This window comes from Capricornis sumatraensis, chromosome 8 (genome assembly GCF_032405125.1).
Source record: "Capricornis sumatraensis isolate serow.1 chromosome 8, serow.2, whole genome shotgun sequence".
NCBI lineage: Eukaryota > Metazoa > Chordata > Mammalia > Artiodactyla > Bovidae > Capricornis > Capricornis sumatraensis.
Genome location: NC_091076.1, coordinates 75,734,854 through 75,762,588, shown reverse-complemented (window position 1 = coordinate 75,762,588; position 27,735 = coordinate 75,734,854). Strand labels below are relative to the sequence as shown.

At 55.8% G+C, this 27,735-nt stretch overlaps 2 protein-coding genes and 1 non-coding gene across 3 annotated transcripts in view; 1 reads left to right on the top strand and 2 right to left on the bottom strand.

Annotated features, from left to right (window-relative positions):
* PIMREG (PICALM interacting mitotic regulator) lies at positions 1 to 3,664 on the top strand. The gene is made up of 5 exons (XM_068978941.1): positions 1 to 322; positions 1,426 to 1,721; positions 2,215 to 2,310; positions 2,931 to 2,980; positions 3,348 to 3,664. The coding sequence occupies exons 1-4, from the start codon at positions 29 to 31 to the stop codon at positions 2,962 to 2,964; spliced, it is 720 nt and encodes a 239-aa protein (XP_068835042.1). The 5' UTR covers positions 1 to 28; the 3' UTR covers positions 2,965 to 2,980; positions 3,348 to 3,664.
* Positions 3,665 to 8,072: 4,408 nt separating this feature from the next.
* PITPNM3 (PITPNM family member 3) overlaps positions 8,073 to 27,735 on the bottom strand; it is a 91,883-nt gene continuing 72,220 nt past the window's right edge. Inside the window, exons 9-22 of the mRNA XM_068977443.1 lie at positions 27,277 to 27,466; positions 26,753 to 26,875; positions 25,940 to 26,124; positions 22,411 to 22,583; positions 21,016 to 21,186; positions 19,065 to 19,256; positions 18,361 to 18,509; positions 16,354 to 16,470; positions 13,533 to 13,649; positions 13,082 to 13,230; positions 12,649 to 12,798; positions 10,574 to 10,757; positions 10,015 to 10,143; positions 8,073 to 8,375 (exon numbers count right to left, since the gene is read on the bottom strand). Of these exons, the coding sequence (XP_068833544.1) occupies positions 8,073 to 8,375; positions 10,015 to 10,143; positions 10,574 to 10,757; positions 12,649 to 12,798; positions 13,082 to 13,230; positions 13,533 to 13,649; positions 16,354 to 16,470; positions 18,361 to 18,509; positions 19,065 to 19,256; positions 21,016 to 21,186; positions 22,411 to 22,583; positions 25,940 to 26,124; positions 26,753 to 26,875; positions 27,277 to 27,466 (2,332 nt within the window). The remainder of the gene's footprint in view (positions 8,376 to 10,014; positions 10,144 to 10,573; positions 10,758 to 12,648; positions 12,799 to 13,081; positions 13,231 to 13,532; positions 13,650 to 16,353; positions 16,471 to 18,360; positions 18,510 to 19,064; positions 19,257 to 21,015; positions 21,187 to 22,410; positions 22,584 to 25,939; positions 26,125 to 26,752; positions 26,876 to 27,276; positions 27,467 to 27,735) is intronic.
* On the bottom strand, positions 19,515 to 19,587 carry TRNAK-UUU (transfer RNA lysine (anticodon UUU)). The gene has a single exon. It is a non-coding gene; the product is annotated as a tRNA-Lys (tRNA).

The window sequence follows — 27,735 nt, the reverse complement described above, 5'->3', positions numbered from 1 at the left end:
GGAACAGAACAGACTCTTGAACAGTCAGATGGCTTCTCGGTGGCCAGCTGTGGGGGCTTCCCTGCGTCGGAGGTCTCTCCAGAACCAGGAGCGGTTGGAGGAGAGCGAGGCCCTGCAGCCTGTAGCCGGCCACCTGGACACCTCCAGCGGGACCCTGGGCTCCCTGCGCAGACAGTTCCAGAGGCGACTGCCCCTGAGAGCAGTCAGCCTCAACCTCGGGGTGGGCCCCTCCTGGAAACGCCTGGAAACCCCAGAGCCAGGGCAGCAGGGCCTCCAGGCTGCAGCTCGCTCAGCTAAGAGCACCTTGGGTGCCATGTCCCAGGTAATGCCAACCATGTCCAAGTATGGATGTAGGGCTTCCTTGATGCTGAAAAATGGCTGCCCCCAAAGATCTCCCAAGAATATAGACTCTGTGAAGACAAGGTCCTTGATTTATTACTGTGTCCCCAGCTCTCCAAACAATTCCTGGTACACAGTAATGCGTGCATGCTAAGTCGCTTCAGTCATGTCTGACTCTTTGTTACCCTATGGACTGTAGGAGCCAGGCTCCTCTGACCATGGGATTCTCTAGGCAAGAATACCGGAGTGGGTTGCCATGCCCTCCTCCAGGGGACCTTCCCAATCCAGGGATCGAGCCCATGTCTCTTATCTCTTCTGCATTGGCAGGCGGTTTCTTTACCACTAGCGCCATCTGGGAAGCCCGTGGCACCCAGTAGATGCTCAACAAATAGCTGAATGAGTGAATGAAAACAGGGTTGTGGAGGAAAGAGAACATCATGAGACAAGATGAAAGAGCTACACTGCGATAGGAAGTTGCATGCAAAGGGCTAACGGTGGGGGAACACGAAAAACAAGCTTAGTCAGTGAAGGTGACTGGAGGAGGGGACTCCATGGAATTCGCCCAGGAAAGGGGAGGGATGAGGAGGTATGAGGAGTGTACAAGACAGGTGAACTAGTCCAGACCCAGGGTTAAAGGAGAGCAAGACGCTGAAGAGAACTGGCAGGAACTTAGTCTGGGTATGGCTGGAGGACAGAGAGCAAGGCAGGGCGTGAGAAGGTAGGGCATGTGCCAAACATGTTTAGAATTACTTCACTGTCTCCTGGGGGTAGGTGTGGTCTCCCCCAGGCCTCCCCTTTGAGTCTGGGTCAATCTGTCCAGAAAGAGGGTTTGGATTTAGACCAATGCAGGCTCCATGAGCCAGAGAGGTTATGCTGCCGCCCATGCACTTATCCCTGCGGGCCTGAGCTGGGTCCCTGCTATGGACCTGTGGCCTCATGGACTCATCTGCATCCCTCACCCTGAGCCTAAAGGCTTCCTGGGTCTGTAGGACCAGCTGGTGGGCCGAGGGGTTGGGGGATGCCCTGAGAAATCGGGTAGCTCACTCCTGGCTTGTCCACGCTGACTTTTCCATGCACCGGTCACAGAGGGTCCAGGAGTCCTGCCAAAGTGGCACCAAGTGGCTGGTGGAAACCCAGGTGAAAGCCAGGAGGAGGAAGAGAGGGGCCCAGAAGGGCAGTAGCCCCCCAGCTCGCAGCCTGAGCCAGAGGAGCACCCGGCTATCTGTGGCCGCCCCTGCCCACTCAACCCTGGACCCCCGGGAGAAAGAGTACCACCGCCTGTCTGTCCAGATGGGCCCCCATGCCCACCCTTGGCAACGGTCCAGAAGGGAGGCTGCCTTCCGGAGCCCCTACTCGTCGGCAGAACCCCTCTGCTCCCCTAGGTAAGTGGGGTAGTGCCTGCCCCTCAAATGCTAACTGGGCCCTGGGGGCTACTGAGCACCTTCAGGACACCCTGAGCTGAGCCACATCCATGGTCTGGCTCAGCTCTGCGCCCCACTATGGGGGACCTGGGGAGGTCCTTTTGGGCCTGAGTTTCCCCACCTGCCAAAGGAAGAGGCGAGCTTAACTCTAAGAGTATCACAGTCACCCAAGCTCCACCAAAAGTTTTTGAAGCCACCTGGCGGGGTCGGGGGGTGGAGGCTCACCTGTCTGTAGGATCATCTATCCTTGACAATGGCCTCCAGCTGTTCTCTGCCATCTGCTCCGAGCCTCTCTGACGACACTTCCTAGAATCGGGGTCTGGGATGACCAGTTCCCAGCCCACACTGGTCATCTCTGGGGCCTGTACACCAGGTCCCAGTGCTGGGTTAGAATAGGCTCCTGCCACAGGTTTCCAGCTAGTGACTGATATGCATGGCTTTTCCTTCTGTCCAGTGAGTCCGACAGTGACCTGGAGCCCGTGGGGGCAGGAATCCGGCATCTCCAAAAGGTGTCCCAAGAGCTAGATGAGGCCATCATAGCGGAGGACAGGTGAGCCAGCTTACCGTGCTTCGAAGGACATGGCCAGGAGAGTCCCCTATGAGCCAGGCCACTTTTTCAGGCAGGTCTCTTGTTCAGACTCTGCTGTGTGAATCTAACCATCTCTCTCCCTCTCTGAGCCTCTGCAACATGCCTTGGTCTCCTCCTTGATCAAATACTTAGGTTGGGGTGGTAGTTAAGGACACACCTGGATGGATGTGGCCCCCTGGGCCTTGGGCCCCAAAATGTGTCCATCACACGTGACCGGGTACCTGGTTCCTGAAAGATCCACCCTTCTCCCACCACTCACTCTCCATGGTTCCTCTCCACCGTGCCCACCCTGGAACTGGAGAAAGCCGCGTGGCTGCTGTGAAATGCCTGGCCTGTCTGCTTAGGACCCTGTCCTGGAGCAGCACCTGGGCCTGGAGCTGCCCTAACTGAGGTCATACGTACGTGGCTGTGATAGGCTCTGAGGCGGGGCCCCGCTAGCTCTGACTACATGCCAAGTGGGGCATGTACCCACCACACTGCCAGTTCTGGTCTTGTCTAGCCTGGGTGGGGAGGGTCCCTCAGAGCCTGCAGCACGCAGGACAGATCAGCAGCACCTGTCCCCACTGCTCTCCCATCTCTAGTGGCGACATGACTGTTTCTCTCATCCGAGACTGAGGACAGCGCCCTTCAGGTAATGCCCTCCTTCCAAGCCTCTTTCTCAGAGCTTTCTTCTCCCTCCCCCTCCTCCTCCTTCTCCTCTTCCTCCATGAGTTCGTAGGCATATCTGGAACTGAGTCTTTGCTGGAAAAAGATGTAGAGTTGATGGGCCCCACAGAGCCGAAAGCATGCAAATCCTCGGCAGCCAGGACTGTGGCTAACCTCACTGAGCCCATCACTGATGGAGCACACGTGGGGCACCCCCAACAGGCACAACCACTTTCCAGAACCTCATTTGGAGGTGGGGGGCAGTCTCTGGTGTTTCCACTTCCCCTGGGGTGTGAAGGAGCTCTGTCTTGCAGGAAGCAAGCCATAGCTGACCATCATGTCCTCACACTCAGGATGCACACCTCCCGGGAGTTCCTGGAGGACCCAGGAGCTGGCGATGCCCCTGAGCTGCCACAAACAAGGACCTGACTCACAAAGCCCCAGGTGGGGACTACTTGGGGTCCTCTGCTTTCCTGCTTCAGCCACCTCCCAGCCTGCCAGGGACCACCCACCACAGCCTGCAAGTGACTCAAGGAGATCTCAGAGGGGTGGGGGGAACCATTCATTCTACTTCAGTTTGGGGCTTAGGAACTCAACCCACGTATGAGCTTTACAGTTGCTTCGTTTGTAACATGAAGTGCAGATGGCAGGTGATATTTGAGAGCTCGAGCTATGTATCCAGGAGTGGGGTCTACAAAGAGTCAGACCATATTATCACCAGTATGGGGGCTCTTGAGAACCCAGATCTAGCCCTGCTTCCCACACAAGAACCCCAGAAGGAGGGGTGGGAGAGGTTTCCAGGCCCCAAGATCCTGGGTCCACAGGGACCTATTCTCATTCTCAGCACAGGGCACTGTGGGCATAGAGGGCACACACTATTCAGCAGTGATTTCTGCCCTTTGTAAATTATTTAAGAAATCTGCTTTGTTATTTTATTAGAAAGAAGCCAGTGTGTGACTTTCCTGGATAACACCGGTTTTTCATAATAAAGACTCTTTCTGTAGCTGGCATCTGTTTGTTGTCCTCGCTACCCCCACACCGCTCTGGGCAATAGGTTCTGGGACCTGACCCATCACCCACCCCAACTCTGAGCCAGCCTGCCCCCAGATCAGGGGGAACACGAGCAATGGGAAAGGTCTCTCGGCTTAGTTCAGAGCAAAGTACGTTTTAAAGGCAAATAAGGTTTTTATTTAAGTGACAACATTTGAGAGTTAAAAACCAGCTCACATCAAAATCAAGACCAGTTGTAAAAATCTTTTTAACTTCATAGTGCTGTTTTTGTCTTGTTAGAAATCTCATATTTTACATTTTCTTTTCTAACGGATTTTGTACAAGGCAGCCATGAGAAATAGAAGAAACCTTTTTCACCACAGAACCATCCACCACAAATAATACTGCGAGTTACACACTTAGGAACAGTCAGACAGACAAGATCAGACGGGCTGCCATCACCGAGTAAACAAACAGAAAAGGACAGTGGGGTCCAAGGGTAGGAGTCCCCACCAGCCAGCTGCCCTACTGTCCCACCCCTCCTTGATGTCACCTGCCTCTCCTTCTGTGCATGAGGGTGGGGGACAAACTCTTGAAATTTTTTTTTTTTCCCCCAATCATCCTGTTGGTTTCTCAGCCAGGAGTCAAGGACCCAGGCCATGCCTCACCGCTTAGACTGAACCCTACCTGGGATTTTTAAGAAAGTTCCCCCATGCCCGGGGTCGGGGGAAGGGGAGGGGACGTTTCTTTTGGCTAAGCCAAAAGAGAACAGGTTTCCAGAGCACTTGGCACCCCAACCCCCCGGGGATTCGGCAGGAAGGTTGGTCATTTAAGGCGGGGTCAAGTTGAGGCTCCGCAGGCAAAGCACCCCTCCCGGGCGGAGCTGCACCTGGGCTGGGTGGGTGAGTGTCCCCGCAAAACCGGCACCACCTCGGGACCCATTTCCACATGCCTCAGGGTCCAGCTTCCATTGAAACATTGGCGCCATGTTTTGTCTGCAGGGCACTTTCAGGGCGTGGGTCTGGGCTCCAAAGTGGTAAAAGTACAGTTTAAAAACCATGAGATCCAGCCTCCCCTCTTCCCTAGAGCCCACCCCCAGTAATGTCTGGAATACTGGGATTCAAAATTGTTTATTTTCTGTGGCCCCGCACCCAGACTGGAGGGCCATTTATCCAAATGCATGAAAGAGTCCGACTTTTCTTTTTTTTCTCCAGTGTATCTGTTGCGGAGCCTAAGAGAGGAGTTGAGATCTTTAGCAAAATGCCATGAGGCTGGAAGAGCAGGCCCTGGCTACAGATGCACCCTGAACCCCCAACAGGGCAAAGGTAGGGGAAGGGAGCAGGCAGGCCATCTATCAGGATAGCCCCCCGGACTCGGAAGAACAAACATGCCACGCAAGAAACAAGGAGCTTTGGTCAGGCGGGAAGATCTGTTTCCCAGCCCCTGGGAGCAGGCACACCAGGAGCTGGAAGGATTCTCTAGAAAACAGCCAGACTGGGGGTCACAGAACTACTCTGGGAGAGGCAGCGGCAACCCCTCCAGAGAACACAAGTTGGTTCTTTGTTTTTCTCCAGCTCAACTGGATGGACAAAAATCAAACAAACCACTAGCAGAGAAAGTGCATGTTGGTTACAGAGTTGCCATAAAAGCAGTACTGAAACAAGTCTGATCACGATACAGAACCCCACGTACACACATTTACACACACCAACTGCAGCTCCCAAAACACTGTGTTCAGAACACCCCATTCTACACCTTCCATATCAAGGTGCACGTCATCAGAGCCCCAAACCGGAGCTCTGGAAAGGAAGGGGTGTGGGCCCTCTGCTGGGGCTCACATCCCAGCTCTGACCCCCACAACCACAGAACCCTGCTCCCCTACACTCCATATTCTTCAGGGTCCCAGCCTCTCTTGCTCCCAGGCTGGGGTTCTCAGAAAAAAAGGGGTAGAGGTACTCTAGCTGGGGAAGAAGTATCTCACACTAATTATTTCATCACTTGAGAGTAATACATCAGTGGCTTTTGCAAAAAGAAGACGGAGTTCAGAGAAGCAGACTATGTCTGCCTGAGTTTAATTCAGGGTCTGTTTTGGAAAGGAGGGGAGAGATTGGCTTTGGGGTGACTGTGCCATAGGAGCTGGTGCCCAATGGAGACCCAAGAAGGATGAAATGTTAAAGGAGGGATGGGCCCGTCGTTAACCACCAGAAGGCAGGACCAGAGAAGAAGCTGGGGGAGGTCACCCTTCCCCGACAGACTTGCCAGCAGCTCTGGGTTTGGGTGCAGATGCAGCGCTGGAAGTGGAGCTGGAGAAGACACAGTTCTCGTAGAGCAGGGGTGGGAGCTGGGAGCCCGGCCCCCTCCAGCCCCAGAGGGGCGTCGAGTGTGCCGCGTGATTCACAACAGCAGGGCCAGTGGCCCCCACCAGCAGCCGCCACTGGGGAGGACCCTGGCCACGTGGGAGCTGCGAGAGGTAGACAGCAGAAGCAACACTGAGCCAAACAGGTGCCTGCTGAGCATACAGACGTCTGGGCCCTGGGGCAGCCCAGCCCCTGACACAGAGCCCGGCTGAGAGAGCTGGACTAGCCGAGCCTGGAAGGACTCAGAGGCGGCCCGGACAGCACCCCACACGGGCAGGCGTGGGTCTGGGCCAGGAAGCAGGAGAAGTGCAGGAGACCAATGCCCTGGCCAGGGGCTCAGCAGCAGGAAGGCCTGGGCAGAATTTGAGGGAACCCCAGGAGAGCCAAGCCCTGCCAACCTCAAGGGACGACCCAAGAGGAGATTATAGGCATCAAACCAAGCTGAGTGGCCGGGGGAAGGGCAGAGAACACAACAGTTTGAGCCAAAATTACATGAACCCCCGGAGCTCTGGGACCTCAGCTGTCTGCCTTCCAGGAGCCAAAGGGAGAAATCACTCTGAGCCGAGCTGGGGAGCAAGAGCCAGGCCAGGGCCTGCTGGGAGATGTCTCTGTTCCTGGGACGCCAGGTTTGGGCATCAGCACAAAGCAAACATCTCCGTGGAGCAGGGACCCCCCCTTCCCAGCAACCCCGGCAGAGGGGCTTCCTTGGAAGTGGTGGGGCAATGGGCCCCCAGAGCCCCTCTCTCAGTCTGCAGGGAGGGTATAGATCACCGGGCACTCTGAAGGGCTCTTAGGCCTGAAAAGCCACAGAGGGCAGAAGTGCAGGACAGCCTAGGAGTCAAAAACGCCCCATGATCTCAGCTGGGGAGACCCCTCCAATTTCAGAAGGAAGGCAGGGCCCAGCGAGGGCAAGCAACAGGCTCAAGGGTTCCCAGCCAGCCCAGCTAGGCCAGAGCCCAGGGCCGCAGCCTCACGGCGGAGGGCACCAGGGCAGGACTCCGGGAAGAGGCAGGACTGTCCTCCAGGGCCCCGGGAGAAAGGCGAGGATACGGAGGGCAAGAAAGGGGGGACAATAGACAGCGGCAGGAGGACAGACCGTCAGCACCAGACCCTGCCCCCAACCGTGTGTGGACAGACAACTCCAACACAGGATGAACCTACCGGACATCCTCTCACTCCCAGAAAGTGGCCACCTGGCCACAGGCGAGCCAGGCCCAGGATGGTGACCTGGGACATTGCCAGGGGGCGGGCACAAATGCCGCTTGCGCCCCCCTCCCCTCACCCCAGCGGGCAACCAAGAAGCTGCACTTGCCAGCGGCTGTTGGTCCCTGATTGGGGGGCGCCTCCCTTTAGGGCCTGCCAATCATCACTGACGAAGCCTCCGGAGCTCAGAGAGATGGTCGACTTTGTCAAACACTTGGGCTCCAGGCAAGCCTGCCCCCGGGGGTTACACAGACATCCACCCTGACTGGGGCTTGCCTTGCAGGCGTAGGGGAGCAGCAGCGACTGCATTGAGACCCCTGGATCTCACCCCTTTGCCGCCCAGGGAGCCTCCCCGCCAAGGCCAGGCAGGGTCCCTCCCGCCTCGCTGGTTGGACGCTTTGCTGGACAGACACGGGAGGGAAAAAGCAGGAAACAGCCTGTGTCTGCCGGGGACAAGGCAGCCCCTCCCGTCCCCGCAGGCAGCCCTGGTGGGCCCCCCATCCCCTGCTCTGCTGCACCGCCCGGCCCTCAGGGCACCGACTCGAACTTGGGGGGCCCACGCGCCCAGCTGAGCGCGGGCAGGGGCCGCTCGTGGTCCTTGTCGGACTCGGGCTGGCTCTGGGCCCGCTCGGGCTTGGGGTTGGCGGGCGGGTCGGGCTGCTGAACCGACATGGTCCGGCGCAGGTGGTTGCGCTTCCGCAGGAACTCGGGCTGCGCGTGGAGGCCGAAGCTGCCCTTGCGTAGGATCATGCGCGAGCTGTTCTTTTTCGGGCGCGAGCGGTGGCCGGCCTCCAGCGCTGCCAAGTGCGCCGCGTAGCCCTCGCTCAGGAACTGCAGAGGGGGCAGGAGTCAGGTCAGCCGGGGCGGGCGGTCTCCTCCCCCCGCCCCCACCAGCCCCAATATCGTCCCTTCCCTGGAGCATCCAGCTTCTCCCCAACCCGGGTTGCTCATTACTCTTCGAGGCTCCCTGCCTGGCTTGGCACAACTGAGTGCTTCGGTCTGACCCAAGGGTCACACCTGGGATTTCCTGGGTTCCTGAAGCTCTCTCATCCTTGTCAGTTTCACTAAGGTCCCCCAAAGGTAAGTCTCTTCCCTCCTCCAGCTTCTATCCCAGAGAACTTCATTGATGTTTTCCTGGGCCTGCAGAACCTTGCTACTCAAAGTGTGGGCCATGGACCACCAGCATCAGCAGGAGCTGGACCCTTGACAGGCAGACTGTCAGGCCCCTCCCCAGGCCTAGGAATCTGAATCTGCATTTAAACAAGCTCCCTCGGTCATCTGTGTGCAGGTTAGAGTTAAGAAGCCCTGCTCTAACGGTCCCCACTCTGAGGTCCCACCATCTCTGCCCTTCTGCCTGATGCTCACTCTCAAGCACCTCCACTCAACATGGTGCAAAGAGATCATTATCACCTTCCCATCAATCACCTGCTTCTCAATCCCAGTAATGGTACTACCTGCCTGGTTGCCCAGGGCTTCCCAGGTGGTGCTAGTGGTAAAGAACCTGCCTGCCAGTGCAGGAGATGTAAGAGACGGGGGTTCGATCCCTGGGTTGGGAAGATTCCCCTGGAGCAGGGCATAGCAACCCACTCCAGTATTCTTGGCTGGAGAATCCCATGAACAGAGGAGCCTGGCGGGCTACAGTCCATGGGGTTGCAAAGAGTCGGACACGACTGAAGCAACTTGGCACACGCGCACCTGGTCGCCCAGGTCAGAAACCAAGGGCCATCCTTAACATTCTGTTTCTCCCATCCTGAGAATCTGATCCCTTCGTTACCAAATTCAACCCATCCTGCTTTAGAAGTGCCTCTCAACCCATAGGCCTTCACTGCCCTGCTGCCACCCTGCCGTTGCTTCCCTCCCCTCTCCCCTTCCTCTGATGCGCCCTCCAACCACAGCCTGAGGGATCTCTCTGAATCATGAACCCACTCCAGAACCATTGAGTCCCAGCTTTGGCAAGACACACAGGCCTTCCGCCATGCGCCGCTCCAAGCCCTGCTCCGGCTCCCTCCCGCATCACCCTCAGCCAAGCCGAGTCACTTGCAGTCAGTTCCCAGAATTTACACTTGCTCTGCCACCTCCTGACCCTTCCTTTTGCTGCTGCCTCCGTCATAAAGGCTCGTCCAAGCTCAGGCCCTTCACGGACAACTTCCAACTTTCAAAAAATCAGCCTTGTCCCTGAGTCAGGCTTGGCTGCTCCTCTTTAGGGCCCACAGTCCTCTGCGCTCCCCTGTCATTCATTATGGCTGTTGCCGCACTGCACTGGCATTGTCGGCCAGTCTCTCCATCTCCCCGTCTAGACTAGATGACGGGCCATCCGAGTCCACCTGCACCCCGCACAGGCACCCAGTTGTGTGTGTTGAATGAATGAATGAGCAAATGAACGAACAGATGATGGACTGAACAAACAACGGAATAAACCGCCTTCTCCCCTCTCTGCTTTTACTGGCCCCACACCCCCACTTCCACCCACCTGGCACTGGGTTTGGTACTTCTTGGTGGGCCGGCCCACAATGAAGATCTGGGAGGGCGGCAGGCCCAGCACGCTGTAGACGGAGATGTCCTTCGTGGAGCCGTAGGCTGCGCTGATTTTGATGAAACACTGAAACACAGGGCAGCTGATGGGGGCGGGGCCAGTGCATCCGCCACGAAGGATTCCCAGATGTCCCCCCGGGGAGCACTGGTGGGGGACCCTTTTTCTGCACACAGACAGACTCCAGGTCACGGGTCCACCTTGCCTCAGGGGCCACCCCCTGCAGTGGCCTCCCCTTCCTAAACCTCACCGTTCTCATCCATCAGTGGAGACGGAGGAGATACACACCTCGCTGGGCAGTAAAAGGACCGATGAGATGCACATGAATGTGCTTTGCCAACTGGGCATCCGCTTGGACAATCAGAGCATGTGGGGTAAAGGAGGGGCTCCCCCCAGCTTGAGGGAGGAGGCGGGGCCGAGGAGGAGGGCGGCCGAGGACTCACCCCTCCCCGGTGGAAGCCCCTCCCCGGTGGAAGCCCCTCCCCTGCCGGACGCTCACCTCCTGCATCAGGTTGCGCAGGAAAATGGCCTTCTGCCGCAGCGGGTCGTGCACCAGCCCGTCGGAGAAGAAGATCATGCCCTGTGGGAAGTTGTGCTGAGACAGCCACGACACCACCCGCTGCTTCTGCATGTCCGGCCGCCCCGTGATGTAGAGGATCATGTATCCCAGGTCCTGCCAGTGCCTGGCGAGAGGATATTGCAGGGTCCAGCCCCCACCCCGTGCAAGCCACCCACTGCCCAGCAGCCCACACCCCCTGCGTTCCCCCCCTACCTGCAAGAAGCTGGAGGAGCTGTTCCAGGGCATGGTAGGGAAAAACAAGGGGGACCCAGAAATTCACACCCCGAGTTGAGCCCTGTGAGCCCTAGCCATCCCCCCCAGATGGCCACAAGTGCCAACCGCATGCCCACAGCCCAGCTGGTCCCCCTACCCCTGCCCTCTCTGCTTGGGTCCCCTCCTCCCTGATGCCACTGTCATCACTCAAGTGTCTGGAGCCAGAGACAGCCACTTGGATGTCTCCCTTTCCCTCCATCTCCCCGCCAGTCAACGAGCCTTTGATTCTACCAGGCAGCATCTTCACTCCACCCTCTCATGTTAACTCCACTCCTAAGCCTCAGCTCAGGAGTTCTGGTCCCCAAGAGCTCCCAGGACCGCTATCGGTCCACTTTTGGCATGCTGATGATTCCGAGTCCTGGAGGACAGTTTCTTGTGCCCATGATTTATTTTCTTCCGCTGGACCATGAGTTTCCTCCAACTAGGAGCTCTCTCTGCATCAGTACCAGAGCATAGAGCCTGGCCCAGAACCAGCCTCAGAAGCCTGGAGGGAGGCAGACAGGAAGGGAGGAACTCAAGTGGTACCTCTCTTGTTTTTCTCTTGGCAAAATCCTTTCGCACCTCTCTCCGCAGTTCAGCAGCCCTGGGAGGTTGTTTCCAGCCACACTTCCCACCCTGTCCTGAACTGGCCTCCAACACCCAATGGCCATGAACTTATCCCTACACATGATCTGTTCTTCTCTGTCCTTCTCACCTTCTCAGCCTATCAAACTCAGTCCTGTATTTTCTTCCTTTTGCCTTTCTGTTTGTGTTCATCTTTGTACAGTGGCATGGATTGAAATATATAGGCACCTGTCCTTCAAGGGCTGACTCAAATGCCACCTCTCCCAGGAAGCCTGCTCTGCTTTCTCCAATCAGCTATAAAAAGTCCAGTCTCTTGATTGGCACTGTGTGTAAGCTAGACTCGAAAGAAGGGCCCCCCAGTGAGCCACGTGTCCCAGTAGTCACACCTTTATGTGCTCCCTTCCTCTTCGAAACTGGGCTGATCCTGGGATTAGCTTGGAACTAATAGAACAAGTGTAGTGGAAAAGACTCTGAATCCCAAGGCTGGGTACTAAGAAGGCTTGTAGCTTCCAGCTGGGTATCTGGGAACCATAGTAGGCCAGTTACCAGCAGGGAAGCCCGTCACCAGGCACCAAGTCTGGCTAGTCTGAGACCACCCAGGCTGGCCACCTGGAGCAGCCACACGGAGAGAGAAAAAGACAGACCCCAGCCAAGGAACAAGATACATCAGCCATCTTGAACATCTTGAACAACCAGCCCTGAGATGACCCCCAGCCCAGACCACAATCTGACTGCCATTTCTGGAGAGGCCCCCTCTGAGGACCTCCCAGCAGAAACCAATCAATCCACGGAATGATGTCAAAGAATAATAAACTACTACCATAAGTCACTAACAATGGAGCCATTTGCTCCATGGCGATTGGTAATCAGCACATAACAATTTTATCCTGATTGAGATCTGAATGCAAATGACCCGTCCTGATTCACTGCCCAGAATGCTCTGACCGTGTTAGGATAAACGGAGAGAGGGAGGCGGGGAGGAACAGAAGGCTGGAAGGTGGTGGAGGTTCTCAAGAACCCTCAGTAAATTACTCCTGCAGGTGAAGCTAGGACTCCTGGCTCCCAACCCAGAGACTAGTGGAATTCCTAGAGGAAACTAGAAAAACACAGCCCACCTCCCACACAGCCACTGGTTCCTTCCCCAGAGGATATGTCCCCTGCAGGAAGGAAGCACTCACCGGACAACGTCCACTGCCCCCGGCCGGACCTTGGGGTCGCTTCCCATGATGGACACGCTGGCCGCAAAGGAGCCGTCGATGCTGAAGACCACGCACTCCATGCCCCGGGGCAGCACTGTGAGGTAGCTCATCGCGCAGGTCTGGTCGCCCCTGAAAGGTGCCCACCTGGGGGTTAGCTGTACACTCAGGGTCAGGTGTCAGCCTGAGGCCAACATCAGCCCTTGGCCAGGGTCAGAGCTCAATCGGGGCCAGGATGAGAGAGAAGCCGGGTGGCACCTCCTGATGCTAAAGCTGTGACCGCATCCATTTTCCTCTCTCCCAGCAGACAGGGATGGGGCCCAAGACAGCATCCCCAGGACCCCATCTTCTGGACAGACCTGAAAGGGCCGTGGAATTGGGTGAAACCACCGTGAGAATGTCCCCTGGGTCTGACCTGACGACCATCTTCACGGGGTAGACGCCGACCCCCAGGCGCCGGGGCCGTGGCACGCTGTACGTGATGCGCCCACTGCTGTTGGTGATCTCTGTGTCCAGGTGCACCCAGCGGCCGGAGGACGGCTCTGCCATCACCAGGATGTCCACCTGCAGGAGGCGAGGCGGCCAGGGGGCTCGCTGAAAGCCGGGGAGGGGGCTGGACTTGGGAGCTCTCTGCCAAGACCACAGGGCTCGGGGTCCCTGCTTGACGCTAGTTCCTGGCTCCCACCGTCCCTTCTCTTTCCACTGCAGCCACACCGGCTTCTCCAAAGCGCCCAGTCCACCCCTCGCTGCCACTCGCCCTCCCTGACCTGGGTGAGCATCTCCCACCTCGTCCAGCCGGCCCCTCCCCGCAGCCCTCGGCCCAGGTGCCGTGTGGTACCCAGGAAGGGAGGGCCCAGCTTCTGTACCTTCTCGCCGGTCAGGGCCACCATGTCGAGGGGCCCGTACATGAACCTCCCCACCAGGACCTGGGGGCCATCTTCGGCAGCAATCACGTCATTGGCCCGGTGGTTGGCAGTGACATTCTGGAAGGACAGAAACCAGCTCAACTTCTGCAAGGGGACTTGACCTTGCTTTTTATTTGCATTGTCCTCAGGATGGGTTGGAGGGATGGTCCCCTGTGAAATCTTGCCTTTCTTCCTTATTAACCCCATTAAAGTTTCCAAGACATGTGGAACAGGGGTTCTGTGGGGACAGAACCCCTGAAGAAAACAGACCCTTAAAACTTCACATCATCTCCAAGGAGTGCGGCTGCTGCTGCTAAGTCGCTTCAGTCGTGTCCGACTCTGTGCGACCCCATAGACGGCAGCCCACCAGGCTCCCCCGTCCCTGGGATTCTCCAGGCAAGAACACTGGAGTGGGTTGCCATTTCCTTCTCTAGACTCCCACAAATGAGCATCCTCTGCTCTTAACACTCCCCATAGCCTGGAGGTAACAGCCAGTCCTCGGAGCCTGGCATCCTTCTAGAAGGCCAGGCTGGAAACTTCGGGTCACCGTCGCTTCTTCCTTCCACATTACGGCTCATATCCAGCAGCCATTTACCGTCCGTCTTCGCTTAGTGGGCGATTTAAATGTGAAGAGTAGAGAGAACAGTGTAGGAAGCCTCGTGCGGCTGGAAACCAGTCACAGCCCTTCTGGCTCCCTTCTTCCTTTGCAGGATCCTCCACCCCACCCCTGCCCCACTCCAGATTATTCTGGAGCAATTCTGGACATCACATCATTTGTTTGTAACGATATCCCAGCATCCCCATCCTTCTTCATGTCTGGTTTCAATTCATTCCGCAGCTCCCAGCCATGACCACCTACCACTCCCCCCTTCAAGACCCCAGACCACTGAAGTTTTACAAAACTGCCTACATCAGTGTTTCCGCCCACACCCCAGGTACCTCTCACGTGGACTCTGCTAGTAGCATCTTAAAGGAGCCCCTTATTCAAAACACAGCCCCCATGGCAGATTCATCGTCTTTACAAAGCACAGAACTTTTAAGCTCCTGGCTCCAAATCCTGAGCCTGGCATCAGAACTTTGCTGGGAAACCGTTTCAGTCCCCTCTCGCACTGCTGCCCTTTGAAGCCCAGCTGGTTCTTTCAGGTCAGGCTCTGCAGAGAGGCCTCAGGGCCTTCGCTCACATTGATTCCCCATCCCCCCACCCCTTGACTCTCCACAGCATCCCTGGTCTTCTGTCTCCACATTCCAGCCCATCCGCTATGACCTGACTCAACTTCGTCCTCTCTAAGAAGCACTCAGGGACTCCCCAGACAGTCGGGGACTCTCCAGCAGGTGTCTCTGCTGCTGCTGCTAAGTCGCTTCAGTTGTGTCCGACCCTTCACAACACGAAGTCATGGACTGCAGCCTACCAGGCGCCTCCATCCATGGGATTTTCCAGGCAAGAGTACTGGAGTGGGCTGCCATTGCCTTGTCTGGACACAGTCTCTACCTTATCTCAATTCCCACAATATTTTAATTCAATAGTTCAATGAATATCTGCGGGTACCTCATCCCCGCTGGTCCCTGGGCTGGGCTCTGGGTATGTAGAGAGGGACCAGTCATGGACCCTGACCTGGAGACACTTAGTCAGGTGAGGAATGCAGGCTCCCTAACAAGAATTCTGATGACAGAAGATTCCATTCATGGAAATAAACACATGGAAAGATGCCATAAAACGAAATTAAGTACTGACACAAGCCACAATGTGAATGAACCTTGAAAACATTATGCTCACTGAAAGTAGCCAGACATAAAGGACCACATATTGTATGATTGCATTACGTGAAATGTCCAGAATAAGTAAACCTATAGACACAGAAAGTAGATTACTGGTTGCTCAGGGTTAGGGTGGGAGTAAGGGGCTGCGGAGGGGAACAGTGGCTAAAGGGTAAGGGGTTTCTTTTGGAGGTGATGAAAATGTTCTAAAAGTAACTGTGATAATAGTTGCACACAGTTGTGAATATACTAAGACACATTGAATTGCATACTTTAAGTGGGTGAATTGTGTAAACTGTGGTTATAGCTCAATAAAAATGTTTACAAAAGAAGAGCTGATTTATGGATCACCTTCTACCATTTAACACTATTCTTGGGGTTCATGTCTGAGATTCCCACAAGACTATAAGTGCCCACCATAGCAGTGGCTGTGTCTGTTTATTCTTGTGCCCCACTGCCTTGCAGAAGGCCAGGGACAAAGTGAATACGGATGATTGTTTGCTGAGTAAATGAATGTATGTGGACCAAACTCCTACTCATACTTCAATACCTTGCAGAGGTGACACTTCTTCAGGGAAGCCCTGCACAGCTTACCCTGACAATCCTTCTCTCCATCTTCTTCCTAATCCAGGCCTCCCTCTATGTCCTGGCAAATGCCACCCCAGGCTGTGAGCCCCATGGTTGTGGGGAGAACCCTTTCTGACTCACGTGCACATCTACAGAGGCCTGGCATACAGCTCTATATTTGGCATCTCATCTCCATCTTCAGTGCCCTGGACCTGCACCCAAGGTGCTCCTGGGGAGCCAGGCCCCAGGGAACCAGCTCCCCCGTCTCATCTGCTCCACACCCCTACCCCACCTCTACAGAAATCCTGGGGGCCTCGTCTAAGCATGAATCCCAGCATGTATCAGCATGGAGCTCTAACCCAAGCCCTTTCTGGCCACGTGGATGCCCCGTCCCCTGGGGACAGCCCCACCTCCCTGATGCCACAGCCCCAACCCACAGGCACCTCCAACAAGCGCATACCCGCAGCTTGACCTGGGTCCTCTTACGAAGCCACTTCTCGCGGGGGTTGGCGGGGCTCAGTGCCGCGGCGTCCAGACCAGCACTCTCCTTGACGTTCACACTCTCATAGCGCATCACCTGATCAACAGCCCAGCAGGACTCCGGGTTAGGCCGTCTAGACACCCCCACCTCCTCCCCCTGGTGTCAGGGCCCTCCAGCGTACAGCCAGGCCCTGCTCCAAGCCTCCCCGCCTCCCAGCCTGGGTCCCTCAGGGCAGCCTTTCTGCCCACCTGTCCTGACAGCTGGGGCAGACCACTGTCTCTCAAATGCTCTGCCCTGGGAGCAGCCCCTGCTCTCGACACCCCAGCCTAGGAACCACCTGGGTCTGTACCCATTCTCTGCCTTCCCCCCGCCCCCATCATCGTGGGTGACCATTATCGAAGGCCAGCTGGAGCCCTGGTCCCAGCTCCACCCACCTGCTCAAGAACATGATGGAGCAAGCTCCCCTGTTAATCCTGCATCACTGGTTAGCCCCTCACTACTGGCTCATTCTCCTTAGCATCTAAATTAGCATCCCGACTCCTTAGCATCTCATAGAGACTTTGCTGGCAGTCCACCGGTTAAGGTTCTGCACTTCCAATGTAGGGGCTGTGAGTTCGACCCCCAGTCAGGGACCTAACATCCCTCATGCCACACGGCCTGATCAAAAAAATAAAGAAACCAAGTAGTTTTTTGGTTTTTTGTTTTTTTGTTTTTTCAAAAATCTAATAAATAAATAGTCAACATGTGTTCTGGTGCCTCTTTCTAGGATCCCTCTGCAACAACCATCACATGTCCCTGATCTCCCTACACTATCATCTCCCCCTCCTCACTGCTGCCTCTCCTCCCCCAGCTCCAGGCAGGCTTCTGACCCCGTGGCTCACTGACGCTATTCCTGCCAAGGCCCGGTGACCTCCATCCTGCGCAGCTCAGAGGCCCCTCCTGTCTGTCCAGTCTGACCCACCTCTGACCTCTAGGGGTGCCCTCCTCTATTTCTTTCAGTGGCTCCTTCTGTCTCCCCAGAGGGGCTCCATGACTCCTCCCTGAACTTCCCTATCCACAGCAACTCTCTCAATCTGTGATATTGTGATTTATAATAAGAAGTAAGTGTTTCGTCTTTGCCCAGCTTCAGGCACAAAGCTCCGAAAATCCTTGGAATTTCCTAAGCGAGAGGTACAAAGGTGTCTTTTGTTATGTTAGTGAGGTGAGCGGCACCACGTCTTAGGATGGGGCTGGTTGCCAGGAGAACCCATGGCCATGATTTAATCAACTGAATCTACGTAACGAAGGCTTCATAACAACCCAAAAGGATGGGGTTCAGAGAGCTTCCAGGTTGGTAAGCCGTGGAGCTCTGGGGACAGTGGTGCCCTCTGAGAGGGCATGGCAAACCCAACTCCTTTCCCCATACCCTGTCCTTTGCATCCCTTCCATGTAGCTGTTCCTGAGTTAAATCTTTTATGTGCCCAGTCACTTCAGTCATGTCTGACTCTGCAGCCCCACAGACTATAGCCTGCCAGACTCCTCTGTCCATGGGACTCTCTGGGCGAGAAGAACACTGAAGTGGATCACCATGCCCTCCTCCAAGGGATCTTCCCAACCCCAGGGATCGAGCCCGCATCTCTTGTGTCTCCACCTCCTTGGCCGTGGAGGGTGCATGCAATCCAGCCCCCACCTCCCAGGCTCTCTCTCAGTCACTGGCCTCTCTGCTCCACCTATTTTACAGATGAGGACACTGAGACCCACAGGAGAACAGGCGTGATGACTCCAATCTCCAAGTTGAACATGGGCACGTTCTCCTACATGGCATCTATTTAATTTTCTAGAAAGTGCCATGACATTGACCAGAAGTCATATTCCTTATGCAAACGGTTGTCTGTCCAGGTCACTTCCCCCTCCACTTGCCATGCTCCAGTGTCCAATGTGACTGGCAAGGCAAGCCCAGCCTCCTTCTCCCTGGAGGCTGGGCCCTCCCAGGCAGGGGCGGTATACCTGTCTCAGGATGAAGGCCACCACGTCCGTGGACTCCCAGTAGCTGGCGTGGAAGAGGTGGGGCAGGGCCACGGTGGGGAAGGCTGTGAGGACGTCAGGGCAGTACAGGGCGTAGTCGATGCGCTTGGAGCCCCACCACTTGGCTGTGACTGTGGATCCAAGAGGGAGATGAGGACTGAGTGCCCTGCCCCAGGACCTTGACCCAGGAGGCAGTGTGTGTGGGACGCCCAGGGTGCAGATCCAGTGATGGACACGCCACTAGGGACATGAACTTGGAGCCAGAGCACTCAGCTCAAAATGAGCCCTAGGAAATGTGCCAGTCTTCCCCCAGCTTCAATGACCCCCCAGCCTCCTCGCCCACCCAACCAGCCTCCAGGTCACACGCTGCAAACTGATCCCCAGAAAGGGGGCCGGATCCACAGACATATAGAGTCTCACCCCAGGGCTGCTGGTCAGAGGGACTCCTGTGGGGAAACTGAACGATGGGATTAGGGCTCTGGCTGAGGTCAGAGCTCAGACCACCGTCAGAGGTCAGGACCCCTGTCCAGGTCAGAGGTCACAATTCTCTCTGAGATTAGAGCTCAGTCTAGACATCCTGTTCCCCTCCTCCGCCGTCCTCAACAGCCCTGGCAGGGAACCAGTGCCCACCTGGAGGAAGCCCCTCTCCCGCAAATCCAGGCGGGGCCCAGGAGACCCTCACTCACTGCGGGAGACACCCACGGGGGCCAAGCTGTCCGAGGACTCCGAGCTCTCACTGGAGCTGCCCTGGCTGATCCTCCGGGCCCGGCGCTGGGATCTCAGGGCCTGAGGGGGTGAGGCAGGGGCATCCAGAAGCGGCGGGCTGCCCCGGGAGCTGCCCTCCAGGAAGAGGGCACTGTGGGTGTGCAGGGCATCAGCTGGAGGGGGAATTTCACAGTCAAGTCCGCGTGGCGGTGGTTTAGTCGCTAAGTCGTGTCCAACTCTTGCGACTCCATGGACTGTAGCCTGCCAGGCTCCTCTATCCATGGGATTCTCTAGGCACGAATACTGGAGTGGGTTGCCATTTCCTTCTCCAGGGGATCTTCCCAGCCCAGGGATCGAACCCTGGTCTCCTGCATTGCAAACAGATTCTTTACCAACTGAGCTATGAGGGAAGCCCAAAACAGAGGACAGCACGCCTGAACAGGGACTTGAACCCTGGACCCTCAGATTAAAAGTCTAATGCTCTACCAACTGAGCTATTTAGCCCCGCCTCAAGGCCAAGTGGTGGGTCTCAAATGGAGCTGCCTGGGCAGTGCCAGCCCCATGCTGGGTGGGAGCCTGGGCACCTGGGGAGGAGCCCGCACCTCTCATCCTGGGGCCTGACCAGGACCCCTTCACCAGGCACCCGTTGGTTTCACATCCTCCAAGCCATGGGTTATGCAGGCACAAGTCAGGGTCCCAACCGTCACTCCAACTCCAACAGAGCTGCCGAGGGCGCCCCTCGGGGACTGCATCCAAAGGCCCAGCTGAGGCCACAGGTGACAACCACGCGCTTTGTAGCACACTCCTCTCTGAGCCTCGGAGGACTGTGGCTAAGCCTGGACATAAATGAGCCTGGGGGCAAGTGCGCCCTCTGGGGGCAGGAGACGTCACAGTTTAGGGTGCCCTTCTCCCTGGCGGCTCAGAAGGTAAAGAATCTGCCTGCAACGCGGGAGACCTGGGTTTGACCCCTGGATTGGGAAGATCCCCTGGAGAAGGGAATGGCTGCCTACTCCAGTATTCTTGCCTGGAGAATTCCATGGACAGAGGAGCCTGGCAGGGTACAGTCCACGGGGTCGCAAAGTTGGACACGACTGAGTGACTTTCATTTTTCTATCTATAGAACCCCTCTATCAATAAAAACTCCTGCCAAAACAGGACTTTGGAAATTAAGTTTCCTTTGAGATGGGGCAGGAAGGGGTAAGCTGGGTTTAAATCCTGAATGAGACACATGCAGGGCAGCACACCCCACCCCACCCCTGCCCCCCAACTCCAATCTGGCCCAAATCTCTGAACAGGGACGGGCTAAACTTTCAAGGCTCTGATCTCCAAGCCCTGACTGTCCATCCCAGGCCTCCCCTTGGCCTCACCCCAGTCCATGCACAGCTCACCCCATGTGAGCCCCGCAGGCCACTGGCCCTCCCCCAACCCACCTCCCTTGCTCCTGCTGTTCCTCCACCCAGAAGATCCCTCAAACCCCACCCTCTAGCTCTTCTCCACCTATACAAATGCCTTGGTTGAAGACCCCCTCTTCCAAGAAGACCACCAGGGTGACCCACTCCCTGACCTGCACTTCTAGAGTCCAGGCACTGGGAATAACCCTCAGGGTGGATCCCAGACTTGCAATCAGGTCTGACATCTCAGCATTACGCTGGCCCCAGACACAGGAGCTAATCAGGGGGCAGAGCCCAAAGATGCCTCGTGCAGAGCAGGAGCTCACACAGGTGGGCTGCTCCAAAGGCAAGTGAGTCAGCGGTCTTCCTGTCCACGCCATCCCCCACTCCCTCAAAAGTACACAGACTTTGTTCAGGTGAGTCTAGCCACTCTGACATCTGACAGCTTGGAGGGGCTGGACCAGAGAAGGTGGCCCTAGGGCGCCACCTGCAGGGAGCCCAGCCTCCAGCTCAGCACACTCTGACACCCCTGAGAGCCTACCAAGGAGGAGGGGCTGTCCGTCGCCCAGTGGGAACCTCTGATAGCGGGGCACGCTGACAGGTGGCACCAGGTGGAACTTGGGCTCCAGCAGTGGTTCAAGCCGGGAGGCGGAGGGGTCTGCGCAGTGGAAGAAGCTGTAGACCTGACTGCAGGCAGGACGTACCTGGAAACCTTGGGAGGTGGGGGGAGGACACAGGAAGCCCTTTGAACACCTGCTGCCTTGGTCCTAGGAGGCTCCCTCGACTGCAGATTTGAGAAACCTACTCCTCTGCTCAAGAACCTGCCATGGCTCCCTGCTACTGACAGGATCAAAGCCACTTGGTTCAGCTTAACCCTCAAGGCCTTGCCAACCTGCCCCACTCGGAAGCACCACTGTAGGCACCCAGCACTGGGGCCATGATGGACAGCTGCTTTCCCTTCTCTGTGGCTTTGCTCAAGCTCCCCCTGCTCTTAGCAGGACGTCCTCCACTATTTCCATTGATCAAACTCCTTTCAATTCTGGCTGTCACTTAGTTGCTACCTGATCTGTGAAGCAGACCTAGGGTCCTTCACTCAGGATCAGCCGCCTCTTCCTTCGGCCCAGCTCAATTCCCAGACCTGGGGTGGTAAGTAAACTGTCAGAGCCGGCCGAATACTTCTCCCATTGACCAGCAGGTGTCTCCACTGAGGCCGCATCGCATCATTTCGCCGCCCTGTCCGTCTCAGGGCACTGGACCGTCCAGCATCCCGGGAACCCTAGGTTTCCTTAGCAACGTTAAGCACAGCTGTGGGATTCTGCCTGTTTCCATTACTTCTATCAGAGCACCTCCACCCCCGACTTTGTATCTGCGATCAACAGTCGTAGTGCAATTTGTTGGTAAGCTTTGGGACAAAAGAATTTGGAGGATCCCTGATCCATTGTGCTCCCAGGGGCCTCCTCTTATATCCTCAGAGCCATTGTAAACCACCTTCTGGTGCAACTCACCTCTGGAAGTATTTCAGAGGAATAGGGGAAGGCATTCAAGGCTGTGGGGACCTTGCAAGCAGAGGCACTGAGGTGGAGGGGGGCTGATCTGCAGGGGGCAGTAAGACCGATCGGGCTGCAGGGGACCAACCCGGGCATTGGGGAAGGAGCGGGTGGGCACAGTACGGTTTCTCTTCCCAGAAAGCATGATAACCAGGCAATGGGGCCTCTGGTAGGGAGTGAAATCCACCTGGGGCTGCCTCGCCTTGGCCCCGTCAGGGAAGTTGCCCCACTCTCCCTCCTGCCCCCGCGCCTTTCTCCTTCCTCGCCTCTCTCTCCATCTACCCCTAATTCTCTGGTCCTCCCCACCCCTACTCTCCCCAGTTCCAGGCCCTGACACAGGGGCCCAGTGACTCAAAGGCATCTCAGGCCCCAGCCAGCATCACACCCACCGTCCAGTCCGGGCAGCACCGTCCTCCGCATGGCCAGGACCAGGCCCAGGGGCGAGCCGAAGAGGAAGAAGTCGGACACCTCAAAATCCAAGCGGCCCAGGCTGACCTCGGGGACCTGGGGGCCCCCGGCCGCCGGGGACTCGGCTTCATCCTTCAGCACGCCGGAGTGGATGCTGGCCCAGGGAGGAAGACAGGGGAGTGCAGGTTAGGGGGACGACTGAGCATACAGAGGGCTGAGAGCCGAAGAATCGATGCTTTCGAACTGCGGTGCTGGGGAAGGCTCTTGAGAGTTCCTTGGGCAGCAAGGAGATCAAACCAGTCAGTCCTAAAGGAAGTCAACCCTGAATATTCATTGGAAGGACTGAGGCTGACGCTCCAATACTTTGGGTACCTGATGTGGAAAAGACCCTGATGCTGGGCAAGACTGAGGGCAGGAGAAGGGGGTGAGAGGGTGAGATGGTTGGATGGCATTACCGACTCAATGGACATGAGTTTGAACAAACTCTGGGAGATGGTGAAGGACAGGGAAGCCTGGTGTGCTGCAGTCCATGGGGTCGCCAAGAGTCGGACTTGACTGAGTGACTGAACAACAACAAGCACGAAGGAGTGAGCACCGAGCAGGCAGCCTGAAGTCTGAGTTGCAGCACCCAGTGCTCGATCTCTGCGGCAGGGCTCGGCCTGGGACCGACTTGCCTGATCACCAGCACAAATTGGTGACCATCTCAGCATCTGCCACCAAGGCCTGGCCAACATTTGGCTAAGGCAGGAGTCAGCCAACTTTTCCTATAAAGGGCCAGATGGTAAATATTTCAGACTTTGGGGCCCATATCACCTCCATCACATCTACTTCACACTGCTACATGGCACGCGGGTGACACGTGAATAAACCCGTGTGACTGTGATCTAATAAAACTGTCTTCCTTAAAACGGACTGAGCACCTGAAACCTAAGCCTCCTGCCCCATCGTGCTGGTCTTGTGATGGCCACACTGTGAGTTCCTGCCCAACAGAGAAGCCCAGCCTGGCTGGACAGCTGGGCGACATCGGTCCTGCCAGGATGAGGGCTTTCGTGGTAACTCGTGTTCCAGGCAACCCGCAGACACAGATGCAAACAGCTTGGTCTCTCCTCCCCTCTAGCTCACAGAGGAAACCAAGCTTAAAGAGCAAAACCTGAGCCACACAGAATTCCAATGGTTCCCATCCCAGGCACCCATTGCCTCAAAGAGCTCAAGTTGATGTGCATATCCAGAGCAGGCTGCCAAAAATAGGCAGGAAAACTGGGCACCTCCCGAAACTTTCAGCTGCATTTAGGTACCGCTCAGGGTTTCAGAAAACCCAGTGGCATAAGATCTATGAATACATTTTTGTTATTGTAGTCACTAAGTCCCAGCTAACTCTTCTGCGACCCCGTGGACTGTAGCCCACCAGGCTGCTCTGTCCATGGGATTTCCCAGGCAAGAATACTGGAGTGGCTTGCCATTTCCTTCTCCAGAGGATCTTCCCAAATCAGAGACTGAACCTGCGTCTCCTGTATTGCAGGGGGATCCTTTACCACTGAGCCACCTGGGAAGCCCCATGAATCCACTAATGGAATGCAAATTCCACCAAAATACACAAGTTGGAGGGAAAAGGGAATTTTAGAAATAATCTTCGAAATGTGTGCCAGTCCCCCATCGCCTCTGGGCGAGGGTCTGGGCAGTTGAATCTGAATCCCCACACACCCTCTGCCTCTTGCAATGGGAGCATCTTGCAGTGAGAATGACGACCCTGCTGTTTAACAATTCATATTTCACGTACAGCATGGTCCCTAAACACATACCAACTACTTAATTGCCAGAGAAACAGCCATCTGTCCCTACACCAGAGGGAAGAGCTGGCTGCACTGGACCAGCCACTGACAGCCTCCAACTTCACATCACTCTCCAAATGTGGGGCTTTCTTAAAGGATTTTTCAAGGATGAACCAGAAATGTTATGATTTTACCCTGCAACCTGACTTGAAATGTAGCTTCTTCTCTCAAAAATAATCTTTCAGAGGGCTTTTGAATAGTCGGAGATTTAAATATGCAGAGCCTTTGACCTAATAATTCCTCCTCCAGGAACCCATCTGAATAAAATAGCCCTAATACATACCTAAACATTTATGCACAAAGATGTTTCCGGACTGTGTTTCTAATCATAAAGAATTGGAAAAAAGACAAAGTGTCCAGTTGCTGGGACTGTGCAAGATATCATCCATTCACTTAATAAAACATTATTAAGAATATTTATCAGAATATTTATATTAAGAATATTTTTCATTATATGGTGAAAGACCATAATATAAGAGTTTTTTTTTTTCTCTAGGTAAACCTACAGGCAAATCTTCCTTGGTGGCTCAGACAGTAAAGAAATTGCTGGGAGTGCAGGAGACCTGGGTTCAATCCCTGGGTCAGGAAAATCCCCTGCAGAAGGAAATGGCAACCCACCCCAATATTCTTGCCTGGAGAATCCCATGGACAGAGAAGCCTGGCAGGCTACAGTCCATGGGATCACAAACACATGACTGAGCGACTAACACTTTCACTTTCACAAGCAAAGCATGTAAAAAATGTACTGAAAGGAATTAATAACGCCAAAGTGTTAGCCCTGGTGAGAGGATACATTTTCCAAATGTTGTGATGACCTGGTGCTACTTATCATTTGGATAGAAAAGGAGGATGGGAGGAGAGAACTGAGGAGAAAGGGGAGAAGAAAAGAGGCATTTCTTCTCACTTGTACTTATATGTTCAATACTCATATGAATCCTGAATGAATGGTTGGATGGCATCACTCAATGGACATGAGTTTGGGCAAACTCCAGGAGATGATGAAAGACAGGGAAGCTTAGCACGCTGCACAGTCCTTAGGGTCAGAAAGAGCTGGAAAGACTGAACAGCAACAGGTTCATTTAACCAGTGTCCATTAACATGCTCCTTCTAGAAAGTTAGAGGGTGGGCAGTTCCACGGAGGGACCTGGCTGGTCTTTGAATAAAAGTGCATTGCTTACGGCAGAATGTAACACAACATTGTAAAGCAACTATACCTCAATTAAAAAAAAAGAGTACTGGTGCCAGGCGCTGGGAGACCCCGGCTCTTCAGTAACTGGTTGTGTGATCCATGGAAAGTTCCGGACCTACCTGGCCTTTGCTGGCCCATTTGAGAAATATCAAGAACACAATACTAAGAAATGCTAAGAAATGCAAAACCCACCTACTTCTGTTCTTTCACCAGATTCTTAAAACCATCAGTGAAGTAGGCTGGGCAGCATCTACCCTCTTGGTGAAACCAACTGTCCCATCTCTCTGCAAGTTGAGCGGGTGGGGTTGGCAGGCTCAGCATGCAGAGTCCCAGGCCTCTGTGCAGGGTCCATGGGGAGTGGCCTCAGTCTCAGCATTTCAGTGCTGGTCCCTTGGCCCCCCATAGCAGGCCTCCCAGATGACGCTGGGCTGAGGCTCTGTTCCCCTGGACGCTCTGCTGGAAGGCGGCGGGGCAGGCACAAGGAGCGGCTACCTTGATAGGAAGGCGTGATGCTGGGTGACGGCCTCGCAGTCATAGGTGGATGAGTCGCTCTGCTTCCGAGGCAACGGCCGCTTGGGCTCTTCATCCTCCAAGGTGCTGGAGACGTCGATGCTGCTCTTGCTGAGCCGCTTGCTGCCCGCAAGGCTGCACTCCTCCTCCACCACCACCGGGGCGTCCTTGGGGGCCGAGCAGAGGATAGGAGGGCACTGCGGTCACTCTGGGGCCCCAGGACAAATGAACCCCCTTCTCCTAAGATGCGAGAGGCAGTACTTCTTCCAAAAGGAGCATGGGAGCCGCAACACAAGCAAAAAAAACGACAGGATTTTAGGCACCGGGGTGTCCCCTAAGTCCAAAGGGCTCACTGGAGGAACTTCCCTGACCTTCCAGTGGTTAAGACTCTGCGCTTCCACTGCAGGGAGCACCGGTTCGATCCCTGGTTAGGGAACTAAGATCCTACTGCCACACAGCCAAAAAAAACCCAGCAAATTTCTTGAACTGAATTTTAAAAATGAAAATACAAAATATCAACTTTTTAAAATTATATTTTAAAAAAAAAAGGTCTCAGCGATCCAGCGGGACTCTGGAGAGCTCTCTGGGGACCTGCTGCTAAAAGAGCCTTCTCTGAGCTCCAGTTTCCTCACCTGTGATAGTAATCTCCCACCACTCTTGCAGGATTGTGAACACTTTGCAACCTGGATGTCACAGCACCAACCAGGGCTAACACTGCTCCCCCACAAGAGGCCCTGCTCCCCGGGGGGGCCTCCCAAGGACATCCCCTCTGCCACCCCACCATCTGGCCCGCACCTGGGTGCTGCTGAAGCTCCCCTTCCGGCTGCCGCTGCCAGGGCTGTCACCCGTAGGCCCCGCGCTGTAGCAGATGGCATCGAAGGCCAGGAGGCCCCCTACGCAGTCCCCGATGAGACTCACCTGCAGAAGGCAGAGCTGGGGCTGCAGGCCTGTCCGCCGCCAGCCCCTTGCCCCATGCCCAGCCAGGGTGCCGGCAGCCGGTCCACAGGGGAACAAGGAGCCTGTCCCGGGGAGGCACTGAGAGTCCAAACATGGGGATGGGAGGGTCCGCTTGAGGATGGGAACCAGGCTACAGTCAGGGTCAGACTTGGGTCACAGATCAGCATGGGCTGATAATCAGAGCTCAGGTGTTGGCCTCAGTTTTCCTATCTGTAAAGTGAGGACAGACCCAAAGATCTCAAAAGCCTCTTAGGATGTCAGAAGCTAGGGCTGCACAGCAGCCTGATCTAGATCCTTCCGGCAGGTCCCAGCATCTCTCCAGGCAGGGACCAGGTCAGGGAAGTGAGGGCAGGCTGTCCTACCTGCCCACTGAAGCCAATCCCATCGGGGGATTTGAGGAACTCCGCATACACCTGGTTGGCTCGCTCGATGACAGTGGCAACCGCATCCTGGTACTGTGGGGAGGAGATGGCCAACAGGGGCAGGGCGGCCAGAGGGACATGGTCCTGGCTGTTGCTGAGACAGCCCACGTCGTGGCTGAATGGGTTCAGGCTGCAGACAGGAGGCCAAGGTAAGTCCACCTGGGACCAGGCAGGAGGGTGGGTTTGGAGTTGTGGACGGGGCGAAAGAGAGCACACACTGACCAGAAATTGGGCCCTGGGGTCAGGGGCTGTTGAGGAGGACCCAGGCAGGAGACGAAGCACCAGCAATGTATCCCAGGGTGGGGGGAGTGGCTAGCCTGTGAGGACTCCCCTGTGTGTCCATCCCATGCCAGCCATCATGTGGCCCCTGGAGTCTCCACGACAGCAGGGCTCTCTGCC

Coding starts and splice junctions, on each gene's coding strand:
- PIMREG (XM_068978941.1), top strand. CDS start 29: ATGGCTTCTCGGTGGCCAGCTGTGGGGGCTTCCCTGCGTCGGAGGTCT. Junction 323..1,425: donor CCTTGGGTGCCATGTCCCAG/GTAATGCCAACC, acceptor CACCGGTCACAG/AGGGTCCAGGAGTCCTGCCA. Junction 1,722..2,214: donor GAACCCCTCTGCTCCCCTAG/GTAAGTGGGGTA, acceptor CCTTCTGTCCAG/TGAGTCCGACAGTGACCTGG.